A 13,574-nucleotide genomic window follows, 5' to 3' on the forward strand; every position below is an offset into this window, starting at 1 on the left:
CATAGAGGCCTGGACCAATTCAACCTTTCCCTCATAGAGACGACATTGGCCACCCTGGAAGGGGGCTACGGAACTGTCATTCATCGTTTATGATCTAATAAACTTCTTCCTTGGTTCCTTTTCTTTCTAGTTCTGGATTATTTCCATTATTTTACGATGAACGAACCTATCGCCATCATAGGCAGCGGATGTCGACTGGCGGGCGGGTGTGATTCACCCTCGACGCTCTGGACTCTTCTCCAACAACCCTACGACGTTTCCCAAGACTTACCCCCAAATAGAATTCCCCCATCACGACACAATGCCTCTCCTCGCGGGTATTTTCTTTCACAGGATGTCGCCAACTTTGACGCTTCCTTCTTCAACCTTAACCCCCTGGAGGCGCAAGCTATGGATCCTCAGCATCGACTGTTACTAGAGACAGTCTACGAGGCGCTGGAGGAGGGAGGAATGCCCGTCGAGGGATTGCGTGGTTCCGACACCGCGGTATATACGGGGGTGATGTTCCATGACTATTTAACGCTCAGTAGTCAGGACAATGATTCAATCTCTACGTATCACATTACAGGCACGGCGCCGAACAAGGCCTCGAATCGCATCTCGCATTTTTTCGACTGGCATGGCCCGTCTGTGACGGTGGATACTGCCTGCTCATCCAGTCTGGTCGCTCTTCATCAAGCGGTGCAGCAGCTACGGACAGGGGAATCTCGCTTAGCCGTAGCAGCGGGGGCCAACCTGCTTCTTGACAGTCGTCCCTTCATTGGATTCAGCAATCTAGGCATGCTCTCTTCCACCGGAAGCTGCAAAATGTGGGATACTAGCGCCGATGGGTACGCCCGTGGGGAGGGGATCACGGCCATCCTGTTGAAGCCACTTTCCCGCGCCCTCGCCGACGGCGACACCATCCAATGCGTGATCCGAGAAACCGGGGTGAATCACGACGGACGTACCAGTGGGATTACACTACCTAGCGCAGCGGCTCAGGTGAGCCTCATTCAAGACGTTTACCGTCGTGCCGGGCTGGATCCCACCCAGCCCAGTGATCGACCTCAGTATATTGAAGCCCACGGTACTGGCACCCAAGCCGGAGATCCGGTGGAGGCAGAGGCGCTAGCCACAGCCTTTTCGCTCACATCTACGCCAGACCACAGCGAGATCTGTCCTGTATGGGTAGGCAGCATCAAGACGGTGGTCGGTCACACCGAAGGCGCTGCGGGCCTGGCTGGCGTCCTGAAAGCATCTCTGGCCCTACAACATGGGATAATTCCGCCAAATCTGGGTTTCCAACAGCTGAATCCGAAGGTTGCACCGTATTGTACTCAACTGACTGTCCCAACCAAGGCTGAGCCATGGTCCAAGAGGTCATCATCCTCCGCTACTCCACGTCGAGCCAGCGTCAACAGCTTCGGGTTCGGAGGCACCAACGCCCATGTCATCTTGGAGTCCGTCGGGCTGCCGGAGGTCCCGCCTTCTGGAAGTTCTTCGCAGGCGCCAACATCGTGCTCATCGTCTATTTTCCCCTACGTCTTCTCGGCCGCCTCAGAAAGGTCGTTGATAGGGATGCTCAACCGATACAACGAGTACCTGCAAGCCCGCCCATCTATCGACCCAGCACATCTAGCATCAACACTGGCCGGACAGCGATCCCTTCTTCCCGTCCGCATTAGCTTCCCGGCGTCCTCGCTAGAGGTATTACAGGAACGTCTCGCTGCGATCCTCGCCGCCGAGTCCCCGTCGGCGGGCCACCGCTCCCCATTACGAGAATCACGCATCCTCGGAATATTCACGGGTCAAGGTGCCCAGTGGTCGCAGATGGGTGCGGGCCTGCTCGCGGCGTATCCACCGGTGGCCTCATTCCTCGATAGCCTGGATGCCTCCTTACAATCTTTGCCCGAGGAGGACCGACCTTCCTGGTCCCTACGCGAGGAACTGCAGCGACCCTCCGAGGAATCACGCCTGGAGGTCCCCGAGATCTGCCAACCCGCCTGTACCGCGGTACAACTGATGCTCGCCCACCTGTTACAAGCTGTCGGCGGGGTCTCGTTCGCCGCGGTGGTAGGCCATTCCTCTGGCGAGATTGCCGCCGCCGCGGTCGCCGGGTTCCTACGCCCCAGGGACGCTATCCGCATCGCCTTTTATCGAGGCTTGCACGTCAGTCGCATGCTCCCCGCCCTGCCCAAGGAGGGCCAGATGATGGCCGCGGGTCTGTCCCAGGCCGCGGCGGAAGAGCTGGTCAACACCGTTGCATTTGAGGGGCGAGTGGGGGTAGCAGCAGTGAATTCCTCATCCAGCGTGACGCTCTCGGGCGACGCAGATGCAGTAGCGGAGATGAAAGCCTACCTGAATAGTTGCAAGGTCTTCAACCGGCTGCTAAAGGTTGGAACCGCGTATCACTCGCATCATATGCGCGCGTGTGCTGCCGAGTATCACGCCTCGTTGGCCCGGTGTCAAGTAGAGGTCCTGCGTCCTTCGGGCGACAACGCCCCGCGCTGGTACTCGAGCGTACGATCGGGGCAGGCCATGATCTATGAGAGTCATTATGAGAGTCAAAATGTCGAGAGAAGCATAGAACTAGCCGCATCGTACTGGGTAGACAACTTGGTGAATCCTGTGCTCTTCTACCATGCGGTTTCCAGCGCCATCACAAACCGTGAGATGGAGGTGAATTTCTGTCTCGAACTCGGTCCACATCCGGCCCTTCAGGGGCCCGCCATGCAGACGATAATTGAAACCCGTGGCTTGACACTCCCTTATTCAGGAACCCTTCACCGGAGCAAGGCAGACAAAATGGCGATTTCGGAATGTCTAGGTGACTTGTGGGTGCATCTGGGGAGTGCGGGAGTCCCCAATCTCCAAGCCTTCGGGCACACACCACACAGGCCGGGTCTGACGGACCTGCCGAGGTATCCTTGGGACCATGAGCATAGCTTCTGGGTCCCAGGACCGTCAACCCGCTCTACCAGACGGCGTGTCACGCAGCATACGATGTGTAAAACTCCAGTCCACAGCTTGCTAGGGTCACGAGACGAGCTGGTTGAAGCAGTTGACGCGACCAAAGTGTACCACTGGTCAAATGTATTGTGTGCTGACCGGCTGAATTGGCTGCGCGGACATATTCTTCAAGGGCAGATCATCTTTCCAGCCACGGGGTACCTGGCATTGGCAGTGGAGGCTGCCCTGCAGGTGGCCGCTGGACGACCAGTGCAAGCGATTACCCTTGAGGAAGTTGACTTCCTCAAGGCCCTTCGGGTGAACGAGAAGGATGGAGCCAGCACCACCGTCAGTGCTCAGGTGTCTCGTGATAATGAGCAGGTGGTGCAGGCAAGGTTCAGAGTGGATGTGGACCCGACAGAGGAAACGAGCCGATCTACTCCTGTGGCCACGATGAACATCACGGTCCACCTGGGCAACCCGGTCGAGGATCTTCTGCCCGAAGCAACCTCCTCTCCGTCGCCAGCAATGATGACGGATCTGGATCCCAGACACGTGTACAGCCATCTGGCCGAGCTAGGCTACGAATACACGGGTCCCTTCCAGCGAATTGCCCGCATCCGTCGATCACTGGGAAAGGCGCTCGCAGGAGTAGACTGGAGAAAGGCGGCAGAAGACGAACCAGTCCTGCATCCGGCGTTGCTAGACAATGCGGTACAGGTTCTGTTTTCGGCCTTCACAGATCACCGGGATGGGAGTCTGTGGAACCTGTACATGCCCGTCTCAATCGAGCGGGTCACGGTCAATCTCCCCCTCTGCAGCTCTGGGGAATGTGATACGCAATTCACGGTGGAGAGCTATGTGCACCAGGTAGACCCGCACGGTATCTGTGGCGACGTCTCTATGTTCAATGCCGCCGGGCAAGGCGTCGTCCAGATGGAACGGATCAACACCATGCCCGCCTCCCCCGCCACGGCCGACAACGATCTCCAACTCTTCTCTGAGACTCGATGGGGCGTGGCTGAGCCCAACGGCGAGCTGGCGCTCGGCGGTCGGCGAGCAACACTGGCGATGCTGGCCAAAACCATTGACTGGGAACGGGTGGCCCTGTACTATATCTCTCAAATCAGTGGGCAGTTCGTCGACGCGGAGACTGGATTACGAACGACGGCGGTTGATTTCGAACCCCATCATGGAGCCTTCCTCGACTTTTGCATCTGGCTACAGGAGACCGTCCGCACGGGCCAACACCCGTACGCTTCGCCGCAGTGGTTGAAGGACAGTGCAGAGCAGATAGATCAGATCCGAAGCCAATACTCAGCCGATGACATCGACTTCAGACTCATTCGCATGGCGTCAGAGGTTCTTCCAGCGGTCATCCGACATGATACGACGATGCTACAGAGCTTCATGGCTGATGATACCTTGAGTGAGTGGTATCAGAACAGCCTGGTATGCGCGCCCGCCCAGGAGCCGCTGGGCGCGATCATTGCCCAGCTCGCCCATCGCTATCGTCTGCTCCATGTGTTGGAGATTGGAGCAGGTACAGGCTGTGCTACACGCTCGGTCTTGCCCGCTCTGGGCGACGCTCTCGCACGCTACACGTTCACCGACGTGTCGGCGGGTTTCTTCGACAAGGCGGCGCAGCAGTTTGCCCCCTTCGCCGACCGGATGGAGTTCCAAACCTTTGATCTCGACGTGGATCCCATGGAGCAAGGGTTCAAGGAAGGCAGCTATGATGTGGTTGTCGCCTATGCGGTGCTGCATGTGGCGACCTCGCTGAAGGATGCCCTGCGCCGGGTCCGGCGGCTGTTAAAACCTGGCGGATTCCTGATCCTGACAGAGGTGCTGGGAGATGGGCCCATGGCGCTGGGGCTAATCTTCGGAGGCTTCACAGGCTGGTGGGCTGGTTGCGAGGAAGGGCGTCGCTACTCGCCGACTGTCTCGTTGGAAACTTGGCAGGAGCTGCTGGCAGCCACCGGGTTCTCTGGCGTCGATACGCACACTCCGCTGAAAGATCCCATTGCTTGGCCTATCAGTGTCATGGTCGCGCAAGCGGTGGACGAACAAGTTGGCTTGTCGCCAGAGCCGGTCTTGGAGGAGTTGGTCATCGTCACTGAGCCTAGCTTCCCCCAGCCCGAAATTCTACAGGGAGTGCAGACGCAGTTGGCAGCCCATACACATAACCTTACGCTCTTCCATTCCTTGGAGGAGCTCAATGGCGCTTCGTTTCCCATCAAACCAACAGTGCTTAACCTGGCCCATCTGGACCCGGAGAGCGTAAGGCCATCAGAAGAGGCCTGGCAAGGGCTGCAGACTCTTGTAGACTCCGCTCGACATATGCTATGGATCACTGATGACTACCGCGCTGGTAATTCTTCATCTGCTCTGTCGGTTGGTTTGGCACGGTCTCTGGCTCATGAATTGCCTCATTTGCGCTTACAAATGATCGACATCAGCCGCGAGGCTGACCCTGATACGATCGTTCGAGTCATTACTAAGAGCCTGCTGCGCCTGGTCAGCACGAGTGATCCTGACGCACTTCCCACCCTCGAGCCGGAGCTGGCACTGGATTCGACCGGCCAGCTACTGGTACCACGATTGCACCCCTTGGAGCCGGCCAACAACCGGCTCAACAGCTCAAGGAGGAAGATCCCGGCTCTCATTCATGTGGAAACACAAGCGTGTTCGTTAGAATGGCACAGGGATATGTTCACTTTGGTCGACAAGAGTCCCTTCCATTCGGATGAGGGGATTGACTCTCGCGTCGTACGCACGACCCGCTCGGCATTGACAGCCCTGCCGACCCGTGATGGACCGGTCTTCCTGCACCAGGGCGTCGACTCTGTCACCGGCGAAACCGTGGTGGTGGCCTCCAATGAGATATCGTCAATCTTGACAGCACCGAAACTGTCATCGATCGCTGTGAGCCCCGAGATAAGCCGACACTCCCAATACTTTGGCCTTCTGGTCGCCCACCTTCTCATCGCGTCTGTCGTGAAGGACATCGCGCCTGGAACTAGCGTTCTGCTCTATGCCTTTGATCCTCCAGCGGCCACTTATCAAGCCATCTGGACCTTCCAACTCCAGGCGAAGAAATGCCAGGTCCACTACCTCACAGGCAGTAAAGAATTGGCTACTATGGGGCCGTGGGTGTACTGCAATCCGCGGGCTCCCAGACGAGTTTTGAACGCCGCTTTTCCCAAAGACCTTCAAGCCATTATCAATCTCTCGGACGACAATGCTGCTCCGACACAGACACTGGACTCTCTCCGAGGGCATTTCCAACGATATGCACCTCCATCTGGGGTCGCCGAAGTATTCATTCTGCCAGCTCTTCCGCTACTAACAGACTTGACTGAGCTGCTCAGTGATGCTCATACGGCCGCAGAAGAGTACATCGTGTTGAATGTGAGCGCGCACCATCCAGAATACGGGCTACCAGATCTCCTGGACTGTCAACCTGGGTCACTGCCAGGGGTTTCCATTGTCAACTGGTCCTGCCCGATCCCCCTGCCCGTCCACTATCAGCCCATCGATGCGTTCACGCAGATCCTGCGTCCGGATAGAACCTATTGGCTCGTTGGCTTGACCGGTGATCTCGGCCAGTCGTTGTGCGACTGGATGGTTCTCCATGGCGCTCGAACGATTATTTTAACGAGCCGACGCCCACAAATGTCAAAAGACTGGGTCGAAAAACATCGCCAAAGTCACGGAGCCAATATAATCACCATAGCTGGGTACTGCAGTTCCCTTCGCCCCTTTCTTCCCCCCACCCACCCATGGTACACAAGTCAAACAAGCAGAAGAAGAACCAGACTGACCAAAGTTCACACAGAGATATTACTTCCCTACCCAATCTCCACGCAATCCACAAAACAATCACAACAACATACCCCCCGCTAGACGGCATTGCCAACGGCGCCATGCTCATGCGTGAAAATTTCTTCACCCAAACCACCGCAGCCGAACTACACGAAGTCCTACAACCCAAAGTCCAAGGCCTCCGGTATCTCGACAACCTGGTCGGCGACCAACCCCTCCAATTCTTCATCGCGTTCTCTTCCATCCTCGCCACGCTAGGCAACCTAGGCCAGAGCGCCTACACCGCAGCCAACGTCGCCTCGGAAGCGCTCATCACACAGCGGCGGCGACGCCATCTAACAGGCTCCGTGATCCAGATCTCCCGTATGACGGACGTCGGGTACGTAAAACGGCAGCGGGCTCAGTACTCGGCGCAGGAAATGGCGCGGCTGGAGGCGTATTGTCTGCCGATGGGGGAGCAGCACCTGCATGCCTTGTTCGCGGAGGGAATTCGAGCAGGGCGACCTTTACAAGCATCCCCAGCATCTGATGTAGCCCAGGGGTCAGTGATCACAGCCGGAATTCCCCAGGTCGATATGAATGATCCAGAGGATTCAGTGAGGCGAGGCGTGACGTGGGCGACGAACGTCCGCTTCTCGCACTACTGGAAACAGGAAAACTGCTTGCGTCGTGAGTATGGTGACATGCGGGGTGGTGAGGAGGGCAAGAACGCTGCTTCGACGCGAGCGCGGCTGGCACAGTCTAAGTCAAAGGAGGAAGCCCAGATGATTATTTTAGGTGAGTTGACTATAACCCCCTCTTCTTGACCGGCACCCCAACTGGAACTCTTACTCTTGCTTCTAGATGGTATCGTCTACAAAGTGCGTTCCATTCTTCATCTCCCTGCTGATCAACCGGTTCTCGGAACCACGGCACTAGTGGATCTGGGCGTGGACTCGTTGATCGCGGTGGACATCCGAGCGTGGATCATGGAAGAGTTGGGGGTGGACGTGCCCGTGTTGAAGCTGTTGGCGGGTATTACCGTCGAGGAGATTGTTCGCGAGGCAACGGCAGGCCTGGGTGATGTCACGCAGGCAGCCTGATGAACAGCCGTGCATGTCCATCGGTACAACAGCGAATGGAGTTGTGGTTGTGGGTGTATTTTTTGGGTAGCACGAAACAATATAAGGACGGTCCTTTCGAAAATAAACGCGCTTGTATATCATCGAGTTGCTCGTAGGGGACATCTCTTTGCTTCTATCATTCATGTGATCATCGTCATACGATATCATCACATGTTGTATGCTACGAGTCTCAGAAAGAAGACAATGCCTTTACCCCCCATATAACCTAACATTTGCAATTTGGCTTTCATCTTGGGGACAGTTCTTCGAAACAGGGGATGACCTGAGATGGAAATGAACTACTTTGTACCTATCTATCCCTACGACATTCTGGATATATAAATATATATATATATATATCTGACCTGGAATAATGCTACTAGCTGGTGTTACAACTCCATACCTGCTACTCAAAGTTAACCCAGTCAATGGAAATTCTGCTACCCAGATATTCTTGCCCCAAACCCATCAGGAAAAATACAAAGAAACACTTCAGTCATGAAAACTAGGTCAAACAGACAGTTCTGACAGTAGAAGGTCGTGGCTAGGGAACAAATCAGGACCGTTCTCAAAATAAAGCATATTGGCTCTACGGTATAAAAGTATTCTTTATCCTGCTCACCTGATTACTGAGTCCACCCTCCCCATAAATTGACAAGATAGTCTAATATTCTAATTCTTCGAGTAGTGAATCCTGAATCTCTACTGTTTTGTGTAGTCGGAAGTCAGTAACAATATTTTACTATTTTGTCGCGTATATACACAGTAGATTGGGAAAAGCCCCTGTTCTATCTATATCGTTCGGAACTTATAGGGGAGGGGGGAGAAATCTTAGATATTTGTCGACCTGATGTGTTCCCGGCCACAGGGCAGGTCTTCCGCGACGCTTATTTAATGAACGCTTCAGCCTAATCGTGACCAAGTTGAAACCTGCCCAATGCGTATCTCACTGCCCTCCCCACTTCATCCATGGCTCCGGCCGCTCCTTTCGTTCTGATCAGGGTCAGCCTCTCCAAGCTCTTAAGTTCTGCGTGTCCGACGGTCGCCTTTTGACATCTCGAGGACCTCAGCTCATCACATTATTTTCTCTATAAGCTTGAACCCCACTACTATGCGGACTATGCTTGCGGTCCTAGTTCCCTGTACTGTCATTTCGGTTCTTTACTTGGCCGGCACGCGCCTCCGGCTCCAACGTGAAGTAAGCGAGATGCGTCGTGCGCCGGCAATAGCACCAGCGCCATCATCCGACATGCCTAGTAACTGGATTGACTGTGTACACACTGAGCCGGAGCCGCGCTTCTGGGCTGAATATGGATCGGGTCCAGGGTTTGCAGTTTACGGTTTCCCCTCAAGGGGTGGCTTCTATGTTCTTCGCGAGTGCCTTGGGGTAGAACTGGAATTCCTCGGGATCGATCGATTCGGGAACACCGAACGACCATCCAAGTCAGACCCTGATTGGCAGGCCAAAGAGGAGGCACATTGTGATCGTAGTTCGTTATCCCTTCAAAGCATTGGTCGAGGTGTCATGCTAACACATCTCATTTTTCCCTAGTGCGTCGCTTAGGTGCGAAATGGTTCGAGACCTATCGGGATAAGTTGGAATTCATGTTTTTTCGCACACGCGAGGATACGGATCCGTATGTTTCCTTCGGCTGGCCAGACAGTGGTGGTGTTTGGGTATTGAATACCACATACGGCCGCGCTAGGGAACTGGGCACAGCTATAATTTATAATGCGAAGAATATGGAGGAGCGCTGTGAATTGATCAAGAGATTGGGCGGTATCTTCTACGCGGATCCGAGCGACTGTCCATATCTCGACCTTGATCAAATACAATGCCAGAACGTATAGAAATTGAATGGCAACGTCGACTGGGGTATTTCTCACCAAAGCAATTCCATGTGTTCATGACTACTGGTGGTCTAATTCAGAACGTCAACTAAGGAATTTGATGTTATTACACACGTACAAAACAGAGGGAGATCGTAATATATCCCCCTAAAGAGGCAAAGGCCTAGTGCAGCCCTTTGCGCAGCGCGCGGTTCATTTTAGAACTCGTTCCCCATAAGGCAGGTATTGCAGTGAACCAATGGGTTGTAAAGTACGCGACGGACAGGTAACCGCGACCTTTGGGTTTAGCTAAGGAATACTTGAGATTTACATGACAGTATGATGCTATCAAGCTCCGGCGTAAACATAAACGGCCGGATTCTCCCAAGCACGATTATCTCGGCGACGCAGCAAACTGTTGCGGGAACAAGCTTTTCTAGGTTCAATTCATAGCCGTAATAGCGGCTCTTCTCTAAAATTATTAAATATATTTATCATTAATCTAAATTACTACTCCGGATGCTTTAATAAGGTCTTTTACAACTCTGTCTTTGCGAAAGCAGGAGGACGCCAAGTACTGGCGTCCGACTTTCTGGCAAGCCGTCAATGCGAGCCATTTTTTATTATTGCAGGGTGTTCTCTGGGCGGTAGATAACTAGCCAAATGCCCTCCAGCCTTGCTGAAAAAGTGTAGAAGGCTCAAGCCCAGCAAACTGCTCAAGTCCGGCCTCCGCGAAAGACAAGCTATACCAGTCATAGTCGCGTGATAGACTGACCTGATCGATGGGTGAGTCACTTCGTCCTAATTCATCTGGCGCCCCTAACCCATTCCCGTTCAAGGGAGCTGTAGACGAGCAGAGTTGGGCTTCAAGTTCTTCTGTACGTATCTCAGCTTCAGAGGGTTGCAGCTGCTTGCTTGAGATATCCTCACTTTGATTGTATCCGGCAGGCATTTCGGGATGTTCACAGTCACTAGATGATGCCGCACGACGATCTAAATTCGTATTAGTCTAGCCGAAAGAAACATTCTGGATTGCACGAGCATTTCCATCAACATACCACCTCTTACAATCGTTGGTGTGGCATGTCTTTTATACCTGAAAGAGTCTGTCGACAATGCAGAATTCAAGGTTTCCCACTGGTGATCTTCTGAGTCAAAGTACGACATCAAACGTGGCAATTAGAACGAGATACAACTTACCGGACGTTCCAGCGCTCTCCAATAGACTCGCAGATGATCTAATAAGTGCACAATCGTTCTCACTGCGGGTAGTCTGGGACCATCCCGACAGTCTTTTGTGAATGATCCATTCACTCCACAGTCCGGGCGGGAAATTTCCGTTGCCAGAAGCACAATACCTGCGACAAAAGCACCAAAGCCAACAAGGGGAGGCAGACATGAAATATCACTTCGACCATAGAGATAAGGCGCCAGTAACCGTTCAAGCAGCTCTGCATGTTTTAGAACAGTATCTGCACTTTCTCTTTGCTTATCAGATCTAATTGTTAGGTCAGAAGGGATACCCGAAAGAAGGGGGACAATCATCCAATGGGCAGCTATTTGACATTGGTGGTAGAGCGCATCGTGGATGAGTAATAGGCTTTCGCCTTCGGTTGTTGGATCATTCTGATGACCAGAATTTCTCAAGGTGGTTGACTCATCATATAGAGATGTTGCCAAGTGAGATAACCTTTCGAGTTGGCCAAAATTTTGAGCATTTGGAGCAGAGGTGTACTCTTTGCACAATTGTTGAATTTTTGCCCTAAAAGGAACATCATTTCAGTTAAACCTATACAAGCTAGAAGATTTGCAGGTCAAGATGTGTACTGACCATACACCAACCATTTTCATTAAGATGGCTGCACTCCCAGGGTAGCTGTCACTGCTTATCCGACGATCCAAGGATCTGGAAATCCAGTTCTCATCCATTGTCTGATTTAGAGTTATCGTATAACCGGACGACGTATTGGAGATCAGTCCCGGAAGCGGCACCAAGCCCACTTCCTGCCAGGCCAATTTGATATATGGTTCTGGTTCCATAACGATGCATGTAGATGTCCAGCAAGCCCAAAAGCATCGACGGGAAAGTTCAGATTCGAGCGACTCGTCAGAATAGTCGCTGTTGTCCGTAGACTTCCTGCTATATCCAAGCAGATGACATGAACGATAGGCGAGGGCTGTGAACTTGTCAACACAAGTTCCCCAGGCATTCATAGGCATGCTTTTGACCAATGGTAGACACAAGAGCTTACCAAGACATAAACTGCCAGAATGAAAGTCACCAATGCCAAACCAATACAGCTGCAGACATTCCAACGCTTGGACAATCATCAGAGATGGACACTCTAAGGCTGAGATCAGAAGTTCTCTTAAAGCAGCTTTCGCCCATGGGCGACCGCAAGAATGATATGAGCTCAAAATTTTTAATTCTTCTGCTTGCCCTTCTATTGCAGGTAAAATGTCATTCGAATGATTCCTCGGCTGAAGAAATCTTGGGCATCGTCTTAGCTGAGTTGAACGTGGAGAAGCATTGGAGTCTTAAAGTGACATACAGAGTTGCTAGCGCGAGTAAAGCTTTAAGAAGAGAGCGATGTAGTCTTCCTTCCAGATAATTCTGAAAAAGAGTGGGTTTATGAAATAAAAGAGGTGCGTTATATACGCGCGTAAAGTATATCTCCAGCAGAGAAAGACACAGGGCGGGTGGTGGTAATTGTGTCTGATCTGAGGAACTTCCTGGCTCAAATGCGACAGGCGTCATCGTACGTAGCTGACTTGGGTATGTCTACGGACCAATTAGCTATTGGATAACAGCCCTGGTGCAGCTCGGATCAGCACGCACATTAGACGGAGTACGTGTTCCTATACCTAGAGCCGCCGATGTGTCATCCAATCCAGCGGAACTAGGAAGAAGTGGATCGTCTTCACGACGATTATTAGGACCAAGGGAATTCGAAGCATCATGTCCAGGGATCGGACTGCTTTTCTGAGTCTCAGCGGCAGAAGTTTGTTGCGAAACTGCTTCGTTGCGCCGGCGTTGAGTCCCCAGGCGCCGGCCCCGTGGACCCCGGCGATTTGGAGGCCGCGGATAGTTACATGTTGCACTGAGTCGCTCACATCGACTGCACGTGGGACGTTCGCGACCACACTTTAGCTGGGAGTCATTCGACGTTAAGCGAAGTGGTTCTGGCATCGGAGGGACATGTAGTCACCTTCTGTTCCCGGCACCGCAAACATGCAGTGATAGACGAGTGCGACAAGATTCTGGTATTTTCATTATTTTCATCTCCCCTCCCTAGAATTCGGGTACTGTCCATGGTCTCCAAGCTTCGCATGAGAATGTAGGTTGCATATATGTACGTACGTTCCCACGGGTTATGTCTCATTTGCTCGACGGTAATTCCCAGGTTCCTCTCACCGCCTGCTGTTTTCTCTGCACCTACCTTGTGCTTCAACATCACGTTGTTTTTCGTGGTGCGATCGAAACAGCAACTTACAAAATTGAATCGCGCGGATCTTGCATGCCGTTGTATTTCTCGCTATGAATTGAGTCTCATGGAATGTCTTCATTGCTACCTCTGGAGGGCGGGGTTGTCAATTTGAGCTCCATCTGGTGTGTCTCATGGCGGATTGGCCAAATTCAATTCGGGCCGAATCCCATGTACAGTGGGTATTTGGAGCACCTTCGGAGGGGAGCGTCCGCACTTTGAACCGTCCACCTTATTTAGTATATTGCCTTTATGCGCTAAAGATGTAGGTACTTTGGAATAGCAGTGCGGTGCTGAGAGTTTGCTGAGCCTACATTGCCTATGACCGTTACCAAATGGCTGATGTGTGTGCCAAAATATGAGGCGGTAGAGGGCAAAGCCGAGATTCGGGGTTAGTTTC

The 13,574-nt window shown here is 52.9% G+C and overlaps 4 protein-coding genes across 4 annotated transcripts; 2 read left to right on the plus strand and 2 right to left on the minus strand.

Annotated features, from left to right (window-relative positions):
- Nucleotides 1-114: 114 nt before the first annotated feature.
- On the plus strand, nt 115-7,838 carry BO88DRAFT_473271 (type I polyketide synthase; the record flags this gene model as incomplete). The annotated part of the gene is made up of 3 exons (XM_025711765.1): nt 115-6,671; nt 6,770-7,533; nt 7,600-7,838. Exons 1-3 carry the CDS (start codon nt 157-159, stop codon nt 7,836-7,838), a joined length of 7,518 nt encoding a protein of 2,505 aa, XP_025566449.1. The 5' UTR covers nt 115-156.
- Nucleotides 7,839-9,108: 1,270 nt separating this feature from the next.
- Nucleotides 9,109-9,710, plus strand: BO88DRAFT_332234 (uncharacterized protein; the record flags this gene model as incomplete). The annotated part of the gene is made up of 2 exons (XM_025702713.1): nt 9,109-9,349; nt 9,412-9,710. 2 exons carry the CDS (start codon nt 9,109-9,111, stop codon nt 9,708-9,710), a joined length of 540 nt encoding a protein of 179 aa, XP_025566450.1.
- A 561-nt stretch (nt 9,711-10,271) lies between these two features.
- On the minus strand, nt 10,272-11,909 carry BO88DRAFT_432498 (fungal specific transcription factor domain-containing protein; the record flags this gene model as incomplete). Its single annotated transcript, XM_025709364.1, has 5 exons — nt 10,272-10,565; nt 10,620-10,682; nt 10,748-10,826; nt 10,890-11,451; nt 11,521-11,909. The coding sequence occupies 5 exons, from the start codon at nt 11,907-11,909 to the stop codon at nt 10,345-10,347; spliced, it is 1,314 nt and encodes a 437-aa protein (XP_025566451.1). The 3' UTR covers nt 10,272-10,344.
- BO88DRAFT_167140 (Zn(II)2Cys6 transcription factor) lies at nt 11,805-13,022 on the minus strand. The gene is made up of 3 exons (XM_025701635.1): nt 12,529-13,022; nt 11,942-12,471; nt 11,805-11,866 (listed from the first exon to the last, which is right to left on the minus strand). Exons 1-2 carry the CDS (start codon nt 12,877-12,879, stop codon nt 12,151-12,153), a joined length of 672 nt encoding a protein of 223 aa, XP_025566452.1. The 5' UTR covers nt 12,880-13,022; the 3' UTR covers nt 11,805-11,866; nt 11,942-12,150.
- Between the last annotated feature and the right edge of the window lie 552 nt (nt 13,023-13,574).

The sequence above is a fragment of the Aspergillus vadensis genome (genome assembly GCF_003184925.1).
Source record: "Aspergillus vadensis CBS 113365 unplaced genomic scaffold BO88scaffold_3, whole genome shotgun sequence".
Classification (NCBI taxonomy): Eukaryota; Fungi; Ascomycota; class Eurotiomycetes; order Eurotiales; family Aspergillaceae; genus Aspergillus; species Aspergillus vadensis.

What these genes read in the sequence shown, in the direction of transcription:
- BO88DRAFT_167140 (XM_025701635.1), bottom strand. Translation starts at nt 12,879, where the DNA reads ATGCCAGAACCACTTCGCTTAACGTCGAATGACTCCCAGCTAAAGTGT. An exon ending in GAACACGTACTCCGTCTAAT is followed by an intron (nt 12,472 to 12,528) that starts GTGCGTGCTGAT and finishes ATTGGTCCGTAG; the next exon opens with ACATACCCAAGTCAGCTACG.